The following is a 27,734-nucleotide window of genomic DNA, read 5'->3' as shown; positions in this document are numbered from 1 at the left end:
TCAGTGGATCGGTCTTGTCTCTTCTGTAGAATTGTCGCAGGTCAATCAGTTTGGTGATAATTACTGGCACTCGTTTGTTTTCTCTCACTTCTTCACTGCTTTATTAAAATAAACAAATATAAACTACTATATCCTAATTCATGCTTGGATGATGTCGTGGTGGACTCACATGTGTGAGAGTGTAACACAAATTACATTCTTCGTCCAAACTGCAGAAACCAGCGATTAACCGAAAATACAAAATATGGACCTGCCAAGGTTCCATATTTAGGAGGGAGAGTCCCTACGTTGGGCCCAAATCCATCTGCCCCCTTTTCTATCCTAATGTCCCTCTTTTATAGGAGCTCCATATTGTTGATGTGTCTGAGTGTATAACAGAGCTCCACAGCAATAATACTCCCAGTAATGTGTCTGAGTGTATAACAGAGCTCCATAGCAATAATACTCCCAGTAACGTGTCTGAGTGTATAACTGAGCTCGACAGTAATAATACTCCCAGTAATGTGTCTGAGTGTATAACAGAGCTCCACAGCAATAATACTCCCAGTAATGTGTCTGAGTGTATAACAGAGCTCCACAGCAATAATACTCCCAGTAATGTGTCTGAGTGTATAACAGAGCTCCACAGCAATAATACTCCCAGTAATGTGTCTGAGTGTATAACAGAGCTCCACAGTAATAATACTCCCAGTAATGTGTCTGAGTGTATAACAGAGCCCCACAGCAATAATACTCCCAGTAATGTGTCTGAGTGTATAACAGAGCTCCATAGCAATAATTCTCCCAGTAATGTGTCTGAGTGTATAACAGAGCTCCACAGCAATGATACTCCCAGTAATGTGTCTGAGTGTATAACAGAGCCCCACAGCAATAATACTCCCAGTAATGTGTCTGAGTGTATAACAGAGCTCCACGGCAATAATACTCCCAGTAATGTGTCTGAGTGTATAACAGAGCTCCACAGCAATAATACTCCCAGTAATGTGTCTGAGTGTATAACAGAGCTCCACAGCAATAATACTCCCAGTAATGTGTCCGAGTGTATAACAGAGCTCCACAGCAATAATACTCCCAGTAATGTGTCCGAGTGTATAACAGAGCTCCACAGCAATAATACTCCCAGTAATGTGTCTGAGTGTATAACAGAGCTCCACAGCAATAATACTCCCAGTAATGTGTCTGAGTGTATAACAGAGCTCCACAGCAATAATACTCCCAGTAATGTGTCTGAGTGTATAACAGAGCCCCACAGTAATAATACTCCCAGTAATGTGTCTGAGTGTATAACAGAGCTCTGTCTTTAAAGGAACATTATAGTGTAAGGAATACTATGCTGCATTTGTAACACTATAGTGTCTTTCTGCCCCCGACGCACAAAGTCAAACTCCATGAAACAGCAGAAGAAAGACAGCCACTAGAGGCAATCTTAGCACGGCAATGTAAACATCACAGCATTATATTGCAGCGCTAAGGGGGACACTGAGTGAGATAAAGTGGTCTGGGTGCCTATAGTGTCCCTTTAAACTACAGGAAACACATTTAGAAATCAGTCTGAGTAAATAAGATACATTGTTCTGGTTATCAATTACATTTTAGGTGCACAAATTATTATTAAAGGATCACTATAGGGTCAGGAACACAAACATGTATTCCTGACCCTATAGTGTTACCACCACCATCTAGCCCCCCTGGGCCCCTCATGCCTCCATAAATATAGCAAAATCTTACTGTATTCAAGCCAGAAGCTGCAACTTTGCATGATGTTTGTCTCAGAAAAACAAGCAGTCTGCTGGCATCATCAGAAGTGGTAGCCTGATCCAATCACAATGCTTCCCCATAGGATTGGCTGAGACTGACAAGGAGGCAGATCAGGGGCAGAGCCAGCATGATTCAAACACAGCCCTGGCCAATCAGCATCTCTTCATAGAGATGAATTGAATCAATGCATCTCTATGAGGAAAGTTCAGTGTCTGCATGCAGAGGGAGGAGACACTGAATGTTTGGATGCATTTTAGGCAGCCATGACCCAGGAAGGATCTCTTACAGCTATCTGAGGAGTGGCCAGTGAAGGTATCACTAGGCTGTAACGTAAACACTGCATTTTCTCTGAAAAGACAGTGTTTACAGCAAAAAGCCTGAAGGTAATGATTCTATTCACCAGAAGAAATTCAATAAGCTGTAGTTGTTCTGATGACTATAGTGTTAACCTCTTAAGGACACATGACATGTCTGACATGTCATGATTCCCTTTTATTCCAGAAGTTTGGTCATTAAGGGGTTAAGTAAAAAGCGGTTATTGCAACATTCTTTACTTTTCTAGATTCTAACGCATGTCTGTGCTTCATTCTTTATCTCCAAACAGACACGGTGAGCACTGCAGAGATTTATTCTGCTCCGATAATGCAGCACCAGATTCCGTGGCTCTGTCTGCCTGGTATTAATGTGTCACTGTGTGATTGAATGCACAGATTGGATGGCCCATAGGTCTACACTCCACATTACCATGTCAATCTCTGTCACATCATCGGAACACATTGTTCTATCGGATTTTATAATTTGATTGCAAAGAATCATATTTTTTTTTTATTTGTTACAATGTTGCGTGAATCCTTGTCATTCACAGATACTGTTTGTGTCCTATTACCCTTTTACAATGTCACAGAGACAATCTAACCTGCCTAGGGACCCTTGGGAACTTAATCCTTCTTTAAATCCAAAGCAGACTTTATTGGACACAAAAAGACAACATTTGAACTTAAATGAGTCTTTATCAAGTAATAATAATAATAATGCTAATTATGGTTTAACAATATTAATTTAAGTCAAAATGTTTCCCTTGTGTGTCCAATAAAGTCTACTTCAGATATACTTTGGATGTGAAAGCCTCTTCTGACTGCAAGTTGTTCTGTTATTGGCTTTTCCAACAATAACGGGTCACCGATGCTCCAAAGTATTTAAAATATAAAGGTGTTCATTCTCCTCCTTGGAGTTTTCAAATCCTACAATAGAAAATCCAACAGTAGTGCATTATGGATAATTGCAGTCTACGCGTTTCGCTTATCACTTTTGCAAGACAACTGTTATTGGCTTTACTAGGTCAGCTCTCGATATTCTACTGCACAGCGCTACAGGATATGTTGGAGCTAAATAAACAACATATTATCCCAGCAGAGGAGATTTTTTGACTAGATTGCAACAAGATAGAAAAATTGCTAACAGCCAGTGAGATAGGACATCAGGCCTAAGTCTCAACCTTCCAAATTCTGTAAAAGGAACACCAGTGAGTTGGGACACGTTCTAGAAAATTTACTTTTTCTTTCATTGTTAAACACCAACTATAAGAGTAAAAATAAAAACAGAACAGAATGGGGTACTCCTTCTCTTGTATGCTGCCAACCAGGAGAGCTGCACAGCAACACAATGTGGTGAACTCAGCATACATGGACAAAGCAGCCATGCAGCTCACAGCTCCTGCTACAAAGTGAATTAAAAAAGCAAAGAGAGTTATACACAGGGGGCATGGTATCAGAGAACCATTGAAATGACACACAGAGTATACAAGACACAGACAGCAGGAAAGCAGCCAAGAAATAATAATAATAATAAAGATAGCTTAGTGTTGGTGAACACACCTGGGTACAAAGCGACAGAGAAGAAGAAAAGAAAGCTATAATTCAGGAGGACAGAGCCCGTAGAACAGACACAGACAGACTGGCAGACCGTGATACACAACCAACATAAAAAGAGGAAAACGGCAGAAGAAAAGAAAAGGCACAACGTGATACAATGGAGACAGACAGGTGCATAGAAACTCTGGAGAATGAGGCTCTATAAAGCGCCGAGCGTCACGGGGAATGGACAGGAAAGTGCTGAGAGTAGAGAATACAAATGTAAGTGTCAGAGTCATGGGCTACATTCACAGGTTGGCTACGGCCTTCACGACGCAGACATCGGGGCTTATAGACGGGCAAATCACCAATTTGAATTATATGTGAAACCCTCAGTGGGTTTTGGTGACTTTCTACATAAATAGCTGTCCAATAGTATTGTTATGACCTCAATTTTGTTAAATGTTAAAGGGACACTATAGTCACCTGAATAACTTTAGCTTAATGAAGCAGTTTTGGTGTATAGAACATGCCCCTGCAGCCTCACTGCTCAATCCTCTGCCATTTAAGAGTTAAATCCCTTTGTTTATGAACCCTAGTCACACCTCCCTGCATGTGACTTGCACAGCCTTCCATAAACACTTCCTGTAAAGAGTCATCTAATCTTTATACTTCCTTCATTGCAAATTCTATTTAATTTAAAATGCATTATCCCCTGCACTGTTGATAGCTTGCTAGACCCCACAGAAGCATACTGTGCATGATTAAAGTTCACTTTAGAGAGCAGGAAATAAGAACTTTTAAAGTAAGTTACATCTAATTGAACGGGAAACCATTTTTTCCCCCCATGCACAGTGTGTGAGACACAGCCAGGGGAGGTGTGGCTAGGGATGCATGGACAGAAACAAAAGAGATTTAACTCCTAAATGGCAGAGATTTGAGCAGTGAGACAGCAGGATCATGATCTATACACTAAAACTGCTTCATTAAGCGAACATTGTTTTGGTGACTATAATGTCCCTTTAACTCACCTCGACTCACGGATTAGTGTCTAAACCCACAGATTGTAATCAGCTGCAAAATCTCACTTAAGGGGTTACTCCAAGCACCATGAACATGTCTGTGGTTTGAAGTGGTTATGGTGCTAAGAGTCTGTATAGTGAAACGCTGCACATACAGAATTTAACCCCTTGGCTGCTGGAGCTGTAACTCCACCACCAGCAATAAGAGTTCTGGGCTAGCTAATGACAACCCTGTGCTATTTCTAAGTACAGAATGTCAGTCATACTCTCAGTCAATCAATGGCGATGGGATTGGCATCTTGCTGCAGCTGGATGTGTATCACATGACCTGAAAGGAGCCCTGGCGGGGACCCAGGTAAAAAAGGACAGAGAGTTAAAATGTTGCCCCATTACTGGGGAGTCAAGGGTTTGGGAATCCTCACATCGTAACCACGGTGGCAACTTTTTCCAATTTGTTATTAATTAACACCCAAAAAATAAATAAATAAATATATATATATTCCTCAATGCACCTTTTCCATCAGATTTTTGGGGCTCATATTTGTCCCTCCCACGATATAAACAAGTGGGGATGATTTTCTTTCCAAGAATGTCTTCTGCTACGGTCAGACTTGGTGGATTTGTGAGACTGGTAAGCAGCTTCACATTCTTCCTTTTGTTGATAATTTTATTTATTTTTTTATATGAAAAAAGGGCCTTTAAACTGAGAATGCACCTACATATATAATGAATATTAACGTTTTTACCTGATTTTTGCAAATGTGTTTTTTTTTTTTTTTTCTTTAAACCAATTGGCTGCAGGAAATACAAAGTGGCAGACAGATGGATATTTTCAGCTTGCTACTGAAAATATGGAAAAAGGAAGGCAGCACTGTGTAAAGAGTTTAGTAACAGTGTATGCACACAGAACAGGCCCATACATGAAATCATACAAAGCATTTATCCACAATCTCCATAGTGTTACAAGCCACAAGTGTTCTAATCATAAACAAAAACAATAACCAACCGTGTAAAAACAAAAACAAAAAAAAACAACAAACAAAAAAAAACAGAGAATAAAGTGAACTTCAAAGATTAATAATAATCAACACAAAATGTAAGAAATATAATAAATCCCAACGTGCACAGACATAAAGCAGTGGAAGTAAAGACTGCAATCTTTTAAATATATATTCCTTGCACGTTATTTCAAAAATATTGAATAGCCACGTACAAATGACAAGTTGACATCCGCTATGACTTGGTGACAAAATATTTCACATACAGTAACACAGTATTCTTTGCAGTAGAAACAGTAAATATGGATTTTTTAAGATAATAGCAGTCTACGCGTTTCGCTATGTATAACTTCACCAAGACAACGGTTATTGGCGTTTCTAGGTCAGCTCCCAATATTCTACTCCACAGCGCTACAGAATATGTTGGAGCTAAGCACACAACAAATTATCTCAGCTGAGGAGGTCTGTGGTTTTAAAGTGATCAGACTTTTTCTCCCTCTTCTAAAGGGTCTAGTCGCTTGTAATACGAGGTTTCTTAGATGTAATATGCAAAACAGACAATTTCTACCATTCTAATAAATTCATTTTGTCCAAGTTTGGCAATAAAACTTTTAATCCAATCATTTAAAGACATTATTAACCACTTTAATCCATGTGTGTGTTCCTAAATGATAGATATAAAGTAAACAACAATTAAAATTAAAGAAAAAAAAGTGTATAATGTAAAAATGTGTAACAAAATTCATAGGTATTGAAATATGACAATGGTTTGTACTTAAGGGATGTATCCGCATGGATAAGCTGTTAAATATCCCACTTTTTCAATCTTGTTATTATAGGGACTCTCCAGTGCCAGGAAAACAAACCCTTTTTCCATGCACTGCAGAATTCTGCAGTGCCCCTCTCCCTCCCACCCCCCATCCCATGTTGTTGAATGGGTTAAAACCCCTTCAGTGACTTACCTAAATCCAGCGCCGATGTCCCTCGGCACTCGGTCAGGTGCCGCCCACTCTCCACTGACATTGGGGAAGACCTAATGCGCATGCCCGGCGTGTTTGCATATTAGACCTCCTCATAGGAAAGCATTATTCAATGCTTTTCTATGGGGATTCTGGCGACACTGGAGGTCCTCATGCATAGCATGACTGATAGACAGCCACTAGAGGAGGACTTAACCGTGCAAAGTAATTATTGCAGTTTATAAAACTGCAATATTTACAGTTGCAGGGTTAAGGGTGATGGGAGTTGGCACCCAGACCACTCTTATGGGCAGAAGTGGTCTGGGTGCCTGGAGTGTCCCTTTAATGTCTTCAAACTAACCACATGCTGGTCTTTAGCCTTTTAATAAAAGTGGGACTTATGTTTCCATATATAATTAGCAAAAGTGTATTCCAGCAATCTCAGCAATTACCATGTGTGTTGAAACAAACACTAGGGCTTGATCACATGGATACTTTGCCATTGTGATAAATTGGCTTAATTCATTTTCATTGTGACGGATGTTTGCGCCAACTTTCTGTGGGCATGTGATTTACCTGCCTTTCCTTGGAGGGCAAGGGTGGCATGTAGAAAACGAGCCGTTAGGAATTAGAATGTGAGATCACTTCAGGGATGTGATAACTTACAATTAAATCGTGTTTTCTGGGGGGTTAGAAGTACAGAGCAAATCCAGGCCAAAGCGGACCAGTTACCAAAATGTTCTTGAACAAAGCACAAGATTTAGCGTTTCAGGGATTTCATTTTTTTAAGTTTAAACTTGGTCGAAAAATGCTGAAATTGTAGAAATTACCAAGAAAACCAACAAGACGTTCCTGCTGACTGGTCAACATTTAAATTTGTTTCCCCAAATAGCTCTTAACACATGTTCCAAGTTTACAATAAAATAATTCCGACCATAATGATTAATGGTATCGGTGGGAGTATCGGTATGAATTTTTTTTCTTTTTAAAAATGTTAAACTTATCACCTTCTTCAGCCAAGCATTTATAAATGATAACAAATGTCTTAGATCACCGGCTCTTAATCAAATACTTAACATCCAATTTACTCCTCTGTATAGACTGGATAATGTTTTACGGTGATTTACCTTATCTGCCTGGAGCCAGTGAATCTCTACCCAGAGTAAACTCCTCTAAAGCATTCATCTGCTGTGAAACTGCTGATAGAAAAGGAAGACGAGCCACTCAATGTGGGATTGTGATCCAACAAGTAACAGTATGAAAGTGCGCCATGGGCAAACGTCTCTACTGCAAATAGACCACTCCAGCTTGTATCAGCTAAAGTGATCTTACAACAGCCTATTCATCAGTAAAAATGCCGTACTCCCCACAGCTCCATTAAAGCAAACCACAGCTGGAGAGACCATTCTATAATCCAGATAAAAGTATTCTATAATGAATGGAAGAGTCCAGACAACTCCAAATGTGTCCTCCATGTGAATTATCCAATGATGTCTGCCCAGTGAAACGCTTTTGATGTGCCATGTCATGTTTCATGCACTTTATTGGTGTATATATATATATATATATATATAAAACCCCCTTTTTGATGTGCACCATCTCCGCTATTCCCATTATATTCATAAGCCTATCAGTTTAGGATAACTTCAGATGAAGAATTGCTTCCTTATAACGTGTGTCACAAATGAAACCAAGGAAATTAGGTTTCACTAGGTCGTCATTATTTATGTCCCTTTGAGATTTTTTAATTTTTTTACTCTATTCTTTCAGTCACACAAAAAGTGCACACTTTAAACTGAGCAGGGCCCGATTATTCTCCGGCACAGAGATCACTGCCTGTTTGACTCATTGGACAGTGAGCAGACCACACTTTACACCCATGACTTGCATTAACCTGTCTCGCATTGTGCATTTTAGGAATCTTTGTGAATTAAAAAGTGAGGTCAGCCTGATATAGTCTAAAATAATTCATTGTGTCTCTTGCATTTACCGCTGTATGATACATTCGTGAATTGTATAATTGCATTTCTAAAAGGGGTCACACTTACATTGAAAGATTAGTGCTTTCAGCATAAAAAGTCTACTAACTGTAATGGTTTCCGGTGCACGGAAAATCTTTATCTGTCATGCGAACCTGAGATTCCTGGTACAGCTTCATACAACCTCTTATTTGACCTTATAATGTAATAGCATTAATACCCAGACATTGGAAGGGCTTATTGGCGAATATGCCAGTCTAGGAATACAGCGGCCAGGGCCGCCATCAGGGGGTGACAACCATGACGGTTGTCACGGGCCCGGCGGCCCTGGGGGGCCCGGACTGCTCTGGCAGTCCTGGGCCCCACTTTCTTTCCCTGCACACATAGATAGCTAATATCGCTATCTATGTGTGCAGCCCCGGGTCCCTGTTACCGCAGAGGGGGCCCAGGCAGCACACTTCCTGTTCTCCTCTTCTCCTCTCTGCTAATAACTCTCGCGAGACCCGGTTGCCATGGCAACGCTCCGCGGGTCTCGCGAGAGTTATTGGAACAGAGGAGAGAAGAGGCTGTGTGCTGCCTGGGCCCCCTCTGCGGTAACAGGGAACCCAGGGGGCCCCACCATGCCACCGGACCACCAGGGATGGAATCTCCCCCCTCCCTAGACACAGGTAAGCAGGGAGGGGGGAGAAACAATTTAATTAATTTTTTTTTTTTTATTATGTTAAAATGCCCCTTCCTCCCCCTCCCCCTCCCCCAGATTGCACATTTACACACACACACACTACATACACTGACACAACATACACTGACACAACACACACTACATACACTGACACAACATACACTGACACAACACACACACACTACATACACTGACACAACACACACTGACACAACACACACTGACACAACATACACTGACACAACACACTGACACAACATACACTGACACAACACACACTACATACACTGACACAACATACACTGACACAACACACACACACTACATACACTGACACAACACACACTACATACACTGACACAACATACACTGACACAACACACACACACTACATACACTGACACAACACACACTGACACAACATACACTGACACAACACACACACACTACATACACTGACACAACACACACTGACACAACACACACACTACATACACTGACAACATACACTGACACAACACACACACTACATACACTGACACAACACACACTGACACAACATACACAACACACACACTACACACACTGACACAACATACACTGACACAACACACACTACATACACTGACACAACACACACACTACATACACTGACACAACATACACTGACACAACACACACACTACATACACTGACACAACACACACTGACACAACATACACACTACACACACTGACACAACATACACTGACACAACACACACACACTACACACACTGACACAACATACACTGACACAACACACACTACATACACTGACACAACATACACTGACACAACACACACACACTACATACACTGACACAACACACACACTACATACACTGACACAACACACACTGACACAACACACACTGACACAACACACACTGACACAACACACACTGACACAACACACACACTAACATAACACACACACTGCATACACTGACACAACATACACTAACACAACAAACACACTGCATACACTGACACAACACACACACTGCATACACTGACACAACACACACTGACACAACACACACACTACATACACTGACACAACATACACTGACACAACACACACACTACATACACTGACATCCACTATACTGACACACACTCTGCATTCGCTACACACTAACACACTCTCTGCATTCACTACACTAACACACTCTCTGCATCCGCTACACACTAACACACACTCTGCATTCACTAAACTATGCACACACTCTGCATTCACTATACTAACACACACTCTGCATTCACTATACTAGCACACACTCTGCATTCACTATACTAGCACACACTCTGCATTCACTATACTAGCACACACTCTGCATTCACTATACTAGCACACACTCTGCATTCACTATACTAGCACACACTCTGCATTCACTATACTAGCACACACTCTGCATTCACTACACTAACATAAACTCTGCATCAACTGTACACACAGCATCCACTACACAAACATCCTGTATTCACAGTACACACACTACATCCACCACAAATTGAAACACTCTGCATTCACTATACACAGACACTGTGTCTAATACACACACTACATCCACTACAGACACTGCATCCACTAAACACATTTCATCTAGTACATACAAACACTACATCCACTACACAAACACACACTACATCACTGTACACACACTACATCCACTACTCAAACACACTCTGCGTTCACTATACACACTGCATCCGCTACACAAACACACACTCTACATTCACTGCACAAACAGTATCTAATACACACAAACACTACATCCATTACACACATTCTAATTCACTTCCACTATACACACCACATTCAGTCCCGCATCATTGTCAGCGGACTAGGTAGGGCGTGGGCGGGCCCGGGAGGGAGGGGGCGGGGGGGGGCCCAGACCTTGTGCTTTGTCAGGGGCCCCAAAATTTCTGATGGCAGCCCTGACAGCGGCTGCCAGTATATGTCACAGTAACAGACCAGTTAACATAGGCATTGCTAGATATGTGCTTTGGGGTGCTGTAGCCGCAGAAGTGAGGTTCTTTAGCACCAAATCTCTATAGTTGGAGGAGGAGGCAGGAGGATATTAGCATTTTTTAATTTAGAATTTTAAATCAGGGTGGTGCTTTTACAAAAAGGAAGATCATTAGTATAATGCTCCCTCAGATTACATTAGGGGAGCGGGTGTTCCCCTCCAGTTGACAGTGAGGATGGGGTGTTGGGGAGAAGAACTGAGAAGGAGGGGGGTGCTGGGGAGAAGAACTGGGAAGGGGGGGGGTGCTGGGGAGAAGAACTGGGAAGGAGAAGGGTGCTGGGGAGAAGAACTGCATAGGAGAGGGTGCTGGGGGGGGGGGAAGAACTGAAAAAGAGGGGGTGCTGGGGAGAAGAACTGAATAGGAGGGGGCGATGGGGAGAAGAACTGAAAAGGAGGGGGCGCTGGGGAGAAGAACTGAAAAGGAGGGGGCACTGGGGAGAAGAACTGCATAGGAGAGGGCGCTGGGGAGAAGAACTGCATAGGAGAGGGCGCTGGGGAGAAGAACTGCATAGGAGAGGGCGCTGGGGAGAAGAACTGCATAGGAGGGGGCGCTGGGGAGAAGAACTGCATAGGAGGGGGCGCTGGGGAGAAGAACTGCATAGGAGGGGGCGCTGGGGTAAAGAACTGCATAGGAGGCGGCGCTGGGGAGAAGAACTGGGGAGGAGGGGGTGCTGGGGACAAGAACTGGGGAGGAGGGGGTGCTGGGGAGAAGAACTGGGGAGGAGGGAGTGCTGGGGACAAGAACTGGGGGGGAAATTAAATTTCCTGTATTCTCAGAGCTATATAATGCATTACCTTACTGTAGGGGGAAGCTGTTTTGAGTTTACAGGTGATCAGTTTCCTGAAAGTAAATGGTTTAATTTTCAGATTATCATCGTCATGTATGGTGTGATTCCAGACTCGGACTATGCAAGATTCAGATAAAATAGCAAAATTCGAGCTAGACTATTTTGGCCTAAAACGTGCAATACGTCTGCTGGTTTAGTGAATAACCATATTGGATATTGAAGTTATTGGAATGTTCTAAAGGATGAAAAATAATTAATACTTGTATCTTTTTAGTACCTCTAGAAACAAATAATTCTCTCATAGCAACAAAGGATTGCCAAGGGTCTGGGAGTGTTCTCAGGTTAAACAGCGGTAGAGGGGAATGGCGGGCATGAAAAGGAGTTGCAATTATAAAGAAAAAGTCAAAAAAATTAAACTCTAGCCAGCATAGATTCCTTAACATTGGCACGGCACCTCATACCAGCCTGGCACAATCTGTCAATAAAATAAAAATCAGCACAGCTTGGGAATGCCACATACATTTCATTAGAGCGGCAGATTGGGATTTTCGGTTCAATAAATTGTCTCTGAGCTATAAAAATATCATTTTTACAGAATGTGTATAAAAACACAAAAACACGTATAGAGAATTTCCTGATGTTACATAACAATCTGTGCTGTATTTAGCATCTTAATATTCAGATATCTAATTTTGTATCTTTTTATATTTTTTTTATTTTGGCATACAGAACTTCCTTTCATTACTAGGCAGCTGGAACTGAACTTTCTGTTTTGGTCTGAAGGCTACGCTACTGCGCATCTTTGCAATCTCCCACTTTGCTATCTATTAGGGACACACAGGGCATTGATAAAGATGGATGGAATCATTCTGAGATGCATTTCATTATGCATGTTGTGTGCTGACCATCTACTCGTGCACAGAACAATCACAGGGCTCACAATGGTCCCATTTTTGGCAGGACTGTGAGGATTTCAGTCCTGTTGTCCAGATTAAGTTCCTTAGGAAATGGCCCTCACAGTACGAACACGTCAGTCGCACTTGTGCTGTGCAGCGAGAGCTAGTAAACATGTAGAGAAAGCTTCAGCAGCAAAGTCCTGGATGTTGGGGGCTGGCTGGATGGCTACCTGTCAACCTCACATGTGGTCCAGGATTATCAGTATCCCCATTAGAAGAGAATGTACAGATTGTGTGTCTCTAAGGATATCATATACAGTGATATATAGTATGTATCACTCAGTGCTGTCCTATGATACACAGTGTATCGCTCAGTGCTGTCCTATGATACACAGTGTATCGCTCAGTGCTGTCCTATGATACACAGTGTGTATCACTCAGTGCTGTCCTATGATATACAGTGTATCACTCAGTGCTGTCCTATGACATACAGTGTATCACTCAGTGCTGTCCTATGACATACAGCGTGTATCACTCAGTGCTGTCCTATGATACACAGTGTATCGCTCAGTGCTGTCCTATGATATACAGTGTGTATCACTCAGTGCTGTCCTATGATATACAGTGTGTATCACTCAGTGCTGCCCTATGATATACAGCGTGTATCACTCAGTGCTGTCCTATGATACACAGTGTATCACTCAGTGCTGTCCTATGATACACAGTGTATCACTCAGTGCTGTCCTATGATACACAGTGTATCACTCAGTGCTGTCCTATGATACACAGTGTACCACTCAGTGCTGTCCTATGATATACACTGTGTATCGCTCAGTGCTGTCCTATGATATACACTGTGTATCGCTCAGTGCTGTCCTATGATATACAGTGTGTATCACTCAGTGCTGTCCTATGATATACACTGTGTATCGCTCAGTGCTGTCCTATGATATACACTGTGTATCGCTCAGTGCTGTCCTATGATATACAGTGTGTATCGCTCAGTGCTGTCCTATGATATACAGTGTGTATCACTCAGTACTGTCCTATTATATACAGTGTATCACTCAGTGCTGTCCTATGATATACAGTGTGTATCGCTCAGTGCTGTCCTATGATATACAGTGTGTATCGCTCAGTGCTGTCCTATGATATACAGCGTGTCTCACTCAGTGCTGTCCTATGATATACAGTGTGTATCACTCAGTACTGTCCTATTATATACAGTGTATCACTCAGTGCTGTCCTATGATATACAGTGTGTATCGCTCAGTGCTGTCCTATGATATACAGTGTGTATCGCTCAGTGCTGTCCTATGATATACAGTGTGTATCACTCAGTACTGTCCTATTATATACAGTGTATCACTCAGTGCTGTCCTATGATATACAGTGTGTATCGCTCAGTGCTGTCCTATGATATACAGTGTGTATCGCTCAGTGCTGTCCTATGATATACAGCGTGTCTCACTCAGTGCTGTCCTATGATATACAGTGTGTATCACTCAGTACTGTCCTATTATATACAGTGTATCACTCAGTGCTGTCCTATGATATACAGTGTGTATCGCTCAGTGCTGTCCTATGATATACAGTGTGTATCACTCAGTGCTGTCCTATGATATACAGCGTGTCTCACTCAGTGCTGTCCTATGATATACAGTGTATCACTCAGTGCTATCCTATGATATACAGTGTGTATCACTCAGTGCTGTCCTATGATATACAGTGTGTATCGCTCAGTGCTGTCATATGATATACAGTGTATCACTCAGTGCTGTCATATGATATACAGTGTATCACTCAGTGCTATCCTATGATATACAGTGTGTATCACTCAGTGCTGTCCTATGATATACAGTGTGTATCACTCAGTGCTGTCCTATGATATACAGTGTGTGTGTCGCTCAGTGCTGTCATATGATATACAGTGTGTATCACTCAGTGCTGTCCTATGATATACAGCATGTATCTGTAGCGTTACTTACCTTATCCAGGGGCCGGCCGCGGTCCTCTCTTCGAGCCGCGCGCGGTCCTGCTGCTGCACGAGCCGCGCGCGGCTCATCCAACGGCCTCAATAGGAAGGCGGGCAGTGACCGCGAGAAGCGGTCACGTGTCCCGCCTGAATCTAAGAGCGTGCCGCGGGTATCGGGCGTGCTCTTAAAGAGAAAGTGGGAGCCTATATTGTCAAAAGGCTCCCATTGGCCCCTGTCATGCCACACTCCCCATACACTTACCTTTTGGGGGTGTGGATATGACAGGAGCCAATCACATTAGTTTAGAAGCTATTTAAGCTTACCTCTCCCCTTATTCCCTGCCCTATCGTGGTTTCTGTTTCAGTTCCCTTTAGCGCTTGTGGTGTTCAATTGTGTTCCTTCGTATTGACCTTGGCTTTGTTTCTGACTACGTTATCTCTTTATCCTTATCTGTTCTGTTTGCCGGCTTGCTGTTTACTGTGTACCAGACCCCGGCTAGTCCTAGTTTACGCTCTCTGTGCCGTTGACCTCAGATCGTTCCTGACTCTGTCTCTTCTCATATATGTCGAGTCCGGCCATTCTAACGTCCGGTAGACGTATCTCCCCTCTGTGTTATCTTTTGTTGAGTTGTATCCTGCGTGTTGGGGTATATTTGTGTTACAGTATCACTCAGTGCTGTCCTATGATATACAGTGTATCACTCAGTGCTATCCTATGATATACAGCGTGTATCGCTCAGTGCTGTCCTATGATAAACAGCGTGTATCGCTCAGTGCTGCCCTATGATATACAGTGTGTATCACTCAGTGCTGCCCTATGATATAGTGTGTATCACTCAGTGCTGTCCTATGATATACAGTGTGTATCACTCAGTGCTGTCCTATGATATACAGTGTGTCACTCAGTGCTGTCCTATGATATACAGTGTGTATCGCTCAGTGCTGTCCTATGATATACAGTGTGTATCGCTCAGTGCTGCCCTATGATATACAGTGTGTATCACTCAGTGCTGCCCTATGATATAGTGTGTATCACTCAGTGCTGTCCTATGATATACAGCGTGTATCACTCAGTGCTGTCCTATGATATACAGCGTGTATCACTCAGTGCTGTCCTATGATATACAGCGTGTATCACTCAGTGCTGTCCTATGATATACAGTGTGTATCACTCAGTGCTGTCCTATGATATACAGTGTGTATCGCTCAGTGCTGTCCTATGATATACAGTGTGTATCGCTCAGTGCTGTCCTATGATATACAGTGTGTATCACTCAGTGCTGTCCTATGATATACAGTGTGTATCACTCAGTGCTGTCCTATGATATACAGTGTGAAGCGCTCAGTGCTGTCCTATGATATACAGTGTGTATCACTCAGTGCTGCCCTATGATATACAGTGTGTATCGCTCAGTGCTGCCCTATGATATACAGTGTGTATCACTCAGTGCTGTCCTATGATATACAATGTGTGTAACTCAGTGCTGTCCTATGATATACATTGTGTATCACTCAGTGCTGTCCTATGATATACATTGTGTGTAACTCAGTGCTGTCCTATGATATACAGCGTGTATCACTCAGTGCTGTCCTATGATATACAGTGTGTATCACTCAATGCTGTCCTATGATATACAGCGTGTATCACTCAGTGCTGTCCTATGATATACAGTGTGTGTCACTTAGTGCTGTCCTATGATATACAGTGTGTATCACTCAGTGCTGTCCTATGATATACAGTGTGTATCGCTCAGTGCTGTCCTATGAAATACAGTGTGAAGTGCTCAGTGCTGTCCTATGATATACAGTGTGTATCACTCAGTGCTGTCCTATGATATACAGTGTATCACTCAGTGCTGTCCTATGATATACAGGGTGTATCACTCAGTGCTGTCCTATGATATACAGGGTGTATCACTCAGTGCTGTCCTATGATATACAGGGTGTATCACTCAGTGCTGTCCTATGATATACAGGGTGTATCACTCAGTGCTGTCCTATGATATACAGGGTGTATCACTCAGTGCTGTCCTATGATATACAGTGTGTATCACTCAGTGCTGTCCTATGATATACAGTGTGTATCACTCAGTGCTGTTAGATGATATACAGTGTGTATCACTCAGTGCTGTTAGATGATATACAGTGTGTATCACTCAGTGCTGTCCTATGATATACAGTGTGTGTCACTCAGTGCTGTCCTATGATATACAGTGTGTATCACTCAGTGCTGTCCTATGATATACAGTGTGTGTCACTTAGTGCTGTCCTATGATATACAGCGTGTATCACTCAGTGCTGGCCTATGATATACAGCGTGTATCACTCAGTGCTGTTAGATGATATACAGTGTGTGTCACTCAGTGCTGTTAGATGATATACAGTGTGTGTCACTCAGTGCTGTCCTATGATATACAGCGTGTATCACTCAGTGCTGTCCTATGATATACAGCGTGTATAACTCAGTGCTGTTAGATGATATACAGCGTGTATCACTCAGTGCTGTTAGATGATATACAGCGTGTATCACTCAGTGCTGTTAGATGATATACAGCGTGTATCACTCAGTGCTGTTAGATGATATACAGCGTGTATCACTCAGTGTTGTCCTATGATATACAGCGTGTATAACTCAGTGCTGTTAGATGATATACAGCGTGTATCACTCAGTGCTGTTAGATGATATACAGCGTGTATCACTCAGTGCTGTTAGATGATATACAGCGTGTATCGCTCAGTGCTGTTAGATGATATACAGCGTGTATCGCTCAGTGCTGTTAGATGATATACAGTGTATCGCTCAGAGCTTCCCGTGCGTGGCATTTCTGGTGTTTGAAGCAGTTCATGGCAGATGGGAAGTGATTCCTTTTACTTCCTCTCCAGCCTCACACACAGACACTGGAGGAACTTGAAAAGTGCTGAGTTTTACATCCTTTATAATGGTTCCTGCAGCTCTGCTATTTAACATGACATGAATTTAACAATGACATTTCTTCCATTATAAATACAAGAGGCAGATACTTTCCCAGGATGCACTGCGAACAAGTTTAATGTATAAAACAAAAACAAAAAACTAACTTTGTAACAGACCTTATTGGCGCATAAAGAACAGAGGAAAGGGAGGGCCTATATTAGAGCCTTTTAAATGGTTTTAATTTTGAAGGATAGTATCTTAGTTTATATAACTATTATTAGAAATAACTCAAAGATTAACAAAAGCTTTAAAATATAAAAATTTCTAACAACTTTGAGGCAAATAAACCCTCAGATTTTATGTTCCTTTATAAAAAAAAAAAAAAAAAAAAAAGGAAAATCCCGAGCACGCAGACATTTTACGGGTAGATTAGCGGCACTGGAGGGATCTTAGATTTCAGATTGTATTGTGTAACTTCGGATCTCAAAGGTCAGTAACAGCAAGAATTTTATAGATATCCAGATTCCCCCCTCAATGACTCCGTTAATTTTCATTGTCAGGCTGTGTTCTGGAAGGAATGCGCTTAATCTGCGACCATTTACTGCCCTCAAGGACTGGAGTTGTTCTGGATGGTTATATATTTCAGGTTTCTTCGAGAGCATTGCAGGAGGTAGAGAGACACAGATTGCAGACATGTTTATTGCACAGGACTAATTAAAAGCTGTTCAAGCACTTGCCCAGTCATTGTGAAACCGGTAAAGTTTCAATCATGGTGTCACACTATACAAACTTGCAGATATAAAATGACATATATTATGTGTCAGAATGGCAAAAAAGTGGATTCACAGTTGTTACACAACTACAATGTCATCACTAGCCAAAAGCAGAGCACTCCTCACAATTAGGCTAGCAAACAGAGAGCTGTATATACAAAGGAGAGCCTCAGACATTGGTTGAGACAGTCAGCCAAGGGGAGATATGGCCCTAAGTCCCCAAAAAATACAAATGTGTTGGGCAAAGGTCACTAGCAAAGCCAATATTTGGCATATTTAATTTTATCATCATTCTGATTATTCTGATCTACCAACAAAGAGTTTAATGGGTAGCATTAACAGAAAAGCACCAATTCAGATGCTTGAATAAGCGTACAATGATACAAGGCCACCTTGAATGGTTCTACACTGGACGTATGGCCTTTAACATGGCAGTTTTACATCTTAACTTATGATAAAGAAAGATTTGCCTTGTGATTAGCCCTGGCCAAAAAGTTGATTTAACGCTTTTCTTTTTTTCATTTTCCATGTATACATATATGCACAAAACCAGTAACGTGCATTGAGTAGGCGGTTTATAAGATGTGCACAGACTCATATGGGTTAATAATATGAGCATACATGGAATGGACATTCATTCTATTTATGTCTACAGTGCTTGGAGGATGAATAGTATACATTTATAAACAAAATAAAAAAACCTTGATCATCATAGGTTACCCATTACTTTACAGTGAGCAAAGGAAAGGTTTGCAAATAAATCTAAATTAGCTGTCAATACATTCACCTTAATATTCTGATAGCTCCCCGCCTTATTTTAGGTTTGTTACATTAACTGTTACAGAAAAGCTATAATTTTTCTCACGTGTTTGGGCACCTTAAAAAGGGATCAGATTGTTAGCTTAATGCTCATAGAGAAAATGCATAACGCAGGTCAGCTGGCTTTGATTTTACTCCTAGTTAGATGATATATGAAGGGGATTTCCAGTGGGTTTCAATAAGTCATTTAAAATCATGCCATTAGATTATTAAACAAGACTAAAGAAAGGTGTATTTTATTCCACAATTAGAATATGCAGGATTTTGCAGGAGTGAGTACACCATAGTATATTGGCGAGCCAGACTTTTTACAAGGAGCCACTAGAGTAACTAGCTTGGTAAGTTAATTAAGAACATTTACAGAATATGCTTTCAAACTCACTAAAGTCCCCTGTCCAGGTCTGTTAAACAAATTAAGGGGGTGGAGGAGATGGGGGTGTGGAGGGGAGTGCAAAACAGCAATAACAAAAAAAAAAAAAAAAAAAAAAAAAAAACTTTGGCAGTTAAAAGTTGCATATTTTAAAAGTGACACTTTAAGGGCCAGAAAGGACCAAGCAGATATTTATAACGGCCCCAGTCAATTCTGCTGTTTCTAAAAGCAACAATTCCCATAAATAATAGGTGTTTCATCTAATAGTCTTCACCTGCCTGCTTGATGACATCACAGGAGAACGCTGTGCCTTGCCCTGCTTGTACAAACATCATATGACATCATATCATTCAAGGGACATAACTAAAGTATCTGTCTCCCCAATTATTGATTTGTATTATTTATTTATTACATAAAATCTATATGTAAAGAACTAGATTCAGCTTGGATTGTGTGGTCTCTTTCGGATACTGCCCGTTTTCTAATTATATTAGTATTTTGATTAATAATCAATATAGCCCACGTGCAGACAATGAGTTAGAAACTTCTGACACCTTTATAAACTAACTTCATAGACTGAACATTTTACAACTCACTCTGATCAATGATCAAACGTCCCACCTCATGCTACCCCACTGGCCATTTAACGATTCGATGGATTTAAAGTGTAAGCTTCAGATCCACTTGGGTAACGGGGTGGCAGAATGAGATCTGAGCGGCCTTGCACTCTAGTACAGTAATTTATTCAGAAAGCGAGTTTTACATTTCAGCCTAAAGTTGTTTTCCAATCTGGCTATTTTAGCATTAAAAAAAGAAATAAAAATACTAATTCATTTTGAAATCACACGCTAGTGAGTAAACCCTGTAGATCTACTCTGTGAACCAATAATGGAACTTGCTCTACGGTTTCCTGTGGATACGTTGTAACTACACCTGCACTGAACAAAACATGTCAAATGGAAACCGAGCCTCTGTCCAACGTACGCAAACAGAAGGAAAACAAGAAGTGTTTCAATACCAGTCCGTATGGAAAATCATATACAATGAGATAAATGGCGCTACTTGTCTTTACTCAAAGAGTTATGTCCCAAAAAGGATTCCAAGATTTTCCTAGAGATCTTAACACACCAGCCTTGTATGTACTAGGATACAAAATATCTGGTTATCTCTTGGAGTAGGGCTTTCCGAACCCAGGCCCTCCAGATGTTGCTGAACTACAACTCCCTACACTTCATTCAAAGAATCATGGGAGTTGTATTTCAGCAACATCTGGAGGGCCAGAGTTTGGAGAACCCTTTCTTAGAGGGACAGAATGATTGCGGGCATGTTTTTCCCCTCTCTTCCATCTTTGACTTGGTTAAAGTAGGAGAGCACACAGTGCATGCATCATATGCTGTCAATGCTGATACTGTATATTATTAAACATCTACGAATTCACTTAAAACCAATGCGATTCAGGAAGAGTTTAGGCCTCGGCAGTCCATCCAGCGGTGGGTTAACTGGATTTCCAGATCATGGTGTATATTTATAGTGCAGGATACAGACAGCCCAATTAGCATGTGTTTCTGAATCTTTGCAAACGGAGAATGTCTGCCAAACAACTGCACTACACCTTGTGCCTGTAATCTTGCCTACACAGTAAACCATCAGTGATTGCATTTAAACACCCTGCATTAAAAAAAAATAAATAAAAACACAGAAATAAACATCAACCGCAGGCACAAAATAGAACGGATTTGTGAGAGAGGGCTGTCTGATTTCGGAGATGCAATGTCCACAGCTGGATTAACAGTACTGTGTCTAGAACAGAGACAGGGGGCTGACACTGGGAGACTATTCTTTACCATAAACAATGTATACACTAGGTATATATTTAACACAACACAAATGATGTACAATCTATTGTTTGACTGGAGGGCAGGAATGCATGGCAGACCTAATACAGAGCATTGAGTAGTGCAGTAACTGTCATGGTATCCATGTGTAAACAGAACAAGCCCCTTATACAATGACCCACACAGTGTAGAAACGTAAGACTAATTGCATTTTTATCCCCATCACAAAGTCCTGTTCCCATTACATGCTGCCTCCTCCTCCAGCCAGGCACCTCCAGTGAGTCAGATCCATGGCTACTATTGATCAGCTCAACTATTGATCCAGTTATCAGAAGGTGATCTCATTAAGGTGTGTAGGGTAATTAATGTTTATACTAGGGTGATCCTGATTTAACCCATCTGCAAGGAAGACAGTAGGTACATTCACAGCCCAATCATCCATGGCCCCACAGGATCAATAAATGTGCAGATAATATGAATGTTTATCAGTCATTAGATGTGGATTAACCCATTGCAGGCACTGTAAATGGTTTGTCATTATGTGAAATGGGCAGAATAAAAACCCATCCTAAATGTAGGGGCCCCCTGTGTGCAGACACACCCATCCTATAGGTACAGTGAATTTAGGGAAAATTCTGCAGAATCCCTGTATCAGGCTATATATCATGGATAGCTGTGATTGCAGAGGAACTGCTGCCATTAGGTAGGGACTATATATTCTTTAATGACTTCATACCTATAGGACCCCCATTACCCAGGTCCACACAGGCCTCCCCCAACCTGTAGTGCCCCCCTCCCCCACACTCAGTACATTATATAACAACATTAATATATCACACAGGTCTGACAGCAGCTATAAACAGACATTATACACAGAGTCATATTAACAGCTTCATCACCAACACAGAGTGAGCCCCCAGCAGGTTACCCTGAGCCCCCCCGCCCCCCCCCCCCAATACTCCCTCCCCCCAACACAAAACCCATCATTACCAGGATATGCATTCCTTTACACTAGCAGTACCCCCAGACTGTACATACACCCCCAAAACCCAGGGAGCCATCACCCACCCACAGACCCCGGACCCCCAAACGTCCTTACCTGAGGATGGCGCTGTCCCCCTGCCGAACCGTCACGTTGTCCATGGCTTTGGAGAAGCCGGCATCCCCGCTGCGGACCGGTACTCCTGCGGGGACAAGGAAGAGCAGCCTGAGACCCAGGGCGAAAAGCCACCGCCAGGGGGCGATCCCCATCCTGCCCCCAACACACACACAGCCCCCGGGGTAATAATGTGCTACATGGAGATCCCAGCACAGAGACCCCCTATAGCCCTCTCCTCCCTGCTCTCTATCTGACTCCCCAACTCTCACTGAGAGACTGCACTGAGCCTGCTCTCTCTCACTGATACTGCTCCCAGTCTGCTCTCTCTCTCTCTGACTCCCCAACTCTGCACTGTGAGACTGCCCCAACACTGCCTCCCCAGCCCTGCACTCAGACTGTCCAAAACCCTGCGCTTCGCTCTCTCTCTCTCTGACCCCCTTAATCCTGCTGTCTCTGTATCTCTCTGATACACCCCCAACCTGTTCTCTCTCTCTCTGACTCTCCTTAGTCCAGCTCTCTCACTGAGACTGCCCCAATCCTGCTCTCTCTCTCTTTGGCTTTCCTCAATCTGGCTGTCTCTGTCTGTCCCTATCTCTCGATCTGCCTCCTCAGTCCTGCTCTCTGTCCCTATCACACTCCTCTCACTCCCCTTTCTCCCTCCCTTTCTCTCTCTCTGCTCCCATTTCTCCCTCCCTCGCTTTATATCTTTCTTTTTACATATTTCTACTTTTTTTTGTTCCTTTGTTCTGCTGACAATTCATTCTGCAGGATCCTCCTATTAACCCCGAACCTGTCATTTCTTCCAAACGTTACTACTAGGTTTACTATACCCAACAGCACCTCTATGACACTATCATTAAGGGGTGTGTAAAGGGATACCTCTAGGACACTATCATTAAGGGGTAAAGTTACCTCTAGGACACCATCATTAAGGGGTAAAGTTACCTCTAGGACACTATCATTAAGGGTTATGTAAAGTTACCTCTAGGACACTATCATTAAGGGTTATGTAAAGTTACCTCTAGGACACTATCATTAAGGGTTATGTAAAGTTACCTCTAGGACACTATCATTAAGGGTTATGTAAAGTTACCTCTAGGACACTATCATTAAGGGTTATGTAAAGTTACCTCTAGGACACTATCATTAAGGGGTAAAGTTACCTCTAGGACACTATCATTAAGGGGTAAAGTTACCTCTAGGACACTCATTAAGGGGTAAAGTTACCTCTAGGACCGTTAACATTGTAAGGTGTATAAAGTGATACCTCTCTAGACAGAGTTTGATGAACTGTCCAAGGTGCTAGTCCTGGCTCCCATACACACTGTAACATTGTATCAATAGATCTTAACGCTTAACCTGCAGCATCCCAGCTCTTACCTTTACTGCCAGTAACGTGTTTAATCCGTTCTAACTTTATAGGATTAATGTACACAGGGTATATTTATTATGCTATTATTTTGAGATCAATTACATTTGAGTTTTAACCCTCTATGATGCACTCTATGATTGGAATATTACTCTGTCAATCAGCATAAATCCATGCCTTAACCCTTGAGGGATCAGCAACAATGTGATCATGCACCCACGTTTAAAGAGACAACAGTTATATACACTTTACACAGTAATAGGGATTATCATCGCATATTGTAGCCCAAAAAACTACTTTAAGAGTTATTCACTTCAGTGTGACAGTCGTTTTATTCAAATTTTAGTCCAAATTAGTGAAATTGAAAATGTAACGGACTTCCAGGCTTTTTTTTTTTTTAGAAAATAAAAATACAGATTGAAATCACCCCAGTTTGTAGTTTAGTGAATTCAATGCCATTTCTTTCAGTTTATCTGAGATGTACTCCGGGGCAAAGTTCTAAAACATGCATTTTAGCATAAACATTCCATTGGTTCCCATGGAGATTTGTCTACATTTAGAACATTGCCCTTCACAAACATAACCCCAGTGTCTATGAATTAACTCCATAAACTGATCCTGGCCTATAGGATCCCTTTAGATTTAAAATTCCCTTTAAATTCTCACTTCAGTGAATTAGGCTATAAAATCCAAAGTATATTTACAATGTTTAACAATTACCTAACAGAGCACGGCTGCTTCACAATGGATATAAAAGGTACATCAAATTTTAGCCCCTCTGATAATAAATGTCTGAAATCTGAGAACAAATTTAGTAAATGGCCAACTGAACATTCAAATACAGAGGTAATTAGAATTTGATAGTCCACTCCACGGGAGAAATGGTTAAATCTGTAGAGGGAGCCAGTATATCTCAGAAAAAAGGCAATTAAAATGGATATTATGAGGTTAACCATTGACCAGCTACCTGCTTGAGCTGCCAATGGGTTAGTATTCAATTGGTTCACATGCAAAAAGCAGGTCCAGTTCTTTTACAAACTTCCTTCTACTGGATTTGTTGAGAGTGAATTTGGTTAAAATTCGATGTTTAATAAATATATATATTTTTATTCAATTAAATTACTGATTCTTAGGAAAGACACTGGATGATACTGACTGACATGTGCTTGTGAAAATTGGATTATACAAAAAGGATCTGCCTTAATTGCAAACCAGGTGATTTTTGTAATCTGGTTCATATTGGGACGTTAGTAGGTGCTTTCCATCACTTTGACACTAGCGGTTAAACTCAGGGATTGTAATATTAGTTCCTGTCTTTATAGGAACATAAATGGTTCATGAGCTCTCTCCAAATTACATGTGGTCAGTGAATTTCAAATTACCAGCCAAAATATCAGAGCTGAAAGCATTGCTGCCTAGGGGAATGTTTCCAATTCAGCCACCCTGGTCCAAAACGTCAAATTCACAGCTTAGTGACCAATCCTGACATGTACTGGTCCAACAGTTATCCATGTCAGTAACAGAGGGTTAACGCAGGCCCCTTATAATATTGTAAAGCGCTATGGAATCTGTTGGTGCTATATAAATGGCGATAATAATAATGCCCTGGCTACAGCATGAAAATCTACAAAGTCCCTTAATTTTATCTATTAGTAACTCCACTAAACACACATCTTTTTATTTTCAGGTAATTGCTGTATTATAGCAATAACAGAAACTCGCAATCCCACTGCATAAACAAAGTATTTCTATTTAAGAAAATTGTTCCATTAGGAGCTGTGGCTCCCTATGGATTCTATTACGATATATAAAGTTACAGGGATTTGCAGAAATCAGTGTATTAGAATATGTTATCAGGAGTAGACCATGATTTAAGAAGGTGTCTACAGGTGTTACAGTCCTCATCACTGAGCCACTGATTAGATCACCTGTGCCAAAGCAGGGAGAGAGTGAAACTTAAATCTTGAAATCAGTGTAGTGAAAAACCCTGTTAGTTTATTTGACCTGTTTTACTTCTACCTGCTAACAGACACCTTGTGAATTTACAGCCCATTATCAGGTTTATGCTGAACAGGAGCAAAACCATTAACCAAATCAGAGGTGCTGTTTGGGCTTCATTCTTGATTTAGGATGAATGGATATCTTTATGACTACATCTTAATATTACAGCTCAGGACAGCACTCTTCATGTCCTGCCCATCAGCATAAGAGTGGATTTGCTTCCAAGAAAACAATGGAACCTGAATTAGATCCATAGGGGTAATCACATTTGTTGAAGGTAGATTTGGCAAAAGGGTAACCTGGGATCTGGTAGGTTAGAGAAAAATAAATAAATCTGGAAGTGACAGATAATTACCAAAATGTTAGGATTCCAAATAACTGAGTTAGCCCACATGCCAATAAAACTTAAGTTCCCAGGACTCCATAAATAATAAGCCCTGCAGTATTCCCCCAATATCTGGATTCCTATAATAAACATTGGAGGCTTTAAAAAAAAACCCACAGGAATATGAAACATTTAGGCCAAATAGTGATAGTTAAAGTGCAACATTTCTCTAATTTAGTTATTTTCACCCAATAAGCAATGCTGGTTTCTGTTGCTATAAATCTGTAATAAACAATAAATCTCTTAAAATCACCAAGGGAATTAATAGAACAGTGCCGGACAACGTGCACTGCTCTGCCCTTTTCAACCAGATCTTGTGCTTCCCATGTGTTTGAGCCACTTGGCTACAAAGCCCAACATAACCGGTATTCACAGTGTAATACAACAAGGCTGAGCTGTCCCACATCCCCACTTATATTAAATAAAAACACTCACTGACTTTTGAATTACCAGGCTTGACAGATTCCATGTGGATTCTCATTAAAAAATTGCTCAGCCAGTCATATAAGCTCCCAGACATCTCTACAAAGCAAAGGATTATGGGAAGAGCAAGGGTTCTAGGGAATTGTAGTCCAGCTATCATCTTTCAACTAAAAGCTGCAAAGATCATAATTTCATTCATGAAAGCCACACAAAAAAAAGTGCAAAATGGCTTCGTTCATGAATGAATCAAAGTCTGAGCAGTTGCAGCACAACATTATAATTAAAGTGACATTGCTATCCAAATGTATACTTTCCTGTGGTCACTTCCAAAGGGGCATCTGAATAGGGCGGAGGGGGAATTGACAAACGTAGTAAAGGAATGGAATTTGGGGCATACCCAGAACGTGCATTTCTCAGCAGTGGTGCCGCCGTAGAGACCAAAATGTGTACAGAATACAGATTAAGGAACGGCGCACACATACAAATACAGTCTTACATTAGACTTCAAATCACCATCAAATATGTTGGTCCAGTTCCACCACATTGTTAGGAACTAAAAAATAAAATCAACTTCAAATTTAAGGCCAAAGTTAACTAAACTGCCAGCATTGATCATGTGGACATTTCTTTCTATTTTTTTTTTTTTGACATTAATTTTCAATTGCCCACAATTCACTTTACTGAATACAAGTGAGAATTGTTTTTTTTTTTCACTTAAAGTCAAAGCAACCAAGCTGGAATCATGGCTGACTTGGAGAATGTTTC

The 27,734-nt window shown here is 41.3% G+C and overlaps 1 protein-coding gene across 4 annotated transcripts in view; it reads right to left on the bottom strand.

Annotated features, from left to right (window-relative positions):
• LOC134577628 (protein CEPU-1-like) overlaps positions 1-27,734 on the bottom strand; it is an 844,338-nt gene that overhangs the window by 293,831 nt on the left and 522,773 nt on the right. For all 4 annotated transcript variants that reach the window (XM_063436475.1, XM_063436476.1, XM_063436477.1 and 1 more), the window contains exon 2: positions 22,792-22,876. In XM_063436475.1, the coding sequence (XP_063292545.1) occupies positions 22,792-22,876 (85 nt within the window). The remainder of the gene's footprint in view (positions 1-22,791; positions 22,877-27,734) is intronic.

This window comes from Pelobates fuscus, chromosome 11, assembly GCF_036172605.1.
Source record: "Pelobates fuscus isolate aPelFus1 chromosome 11, aPelFus1.pri, whole genome shotgun sequence".
NCBI classification, from domain to species: Eukaryota; Metazoa; Chordata; class Amphibia; order Anura; family Pelobatidae; genus Pelobates; species Pelobates fuscus.
The sequence above is the reverse complement of the archived record's forward strand: the minus strand, read 5'-3'. Positions and strand labels throughout refer to the sequence as shown.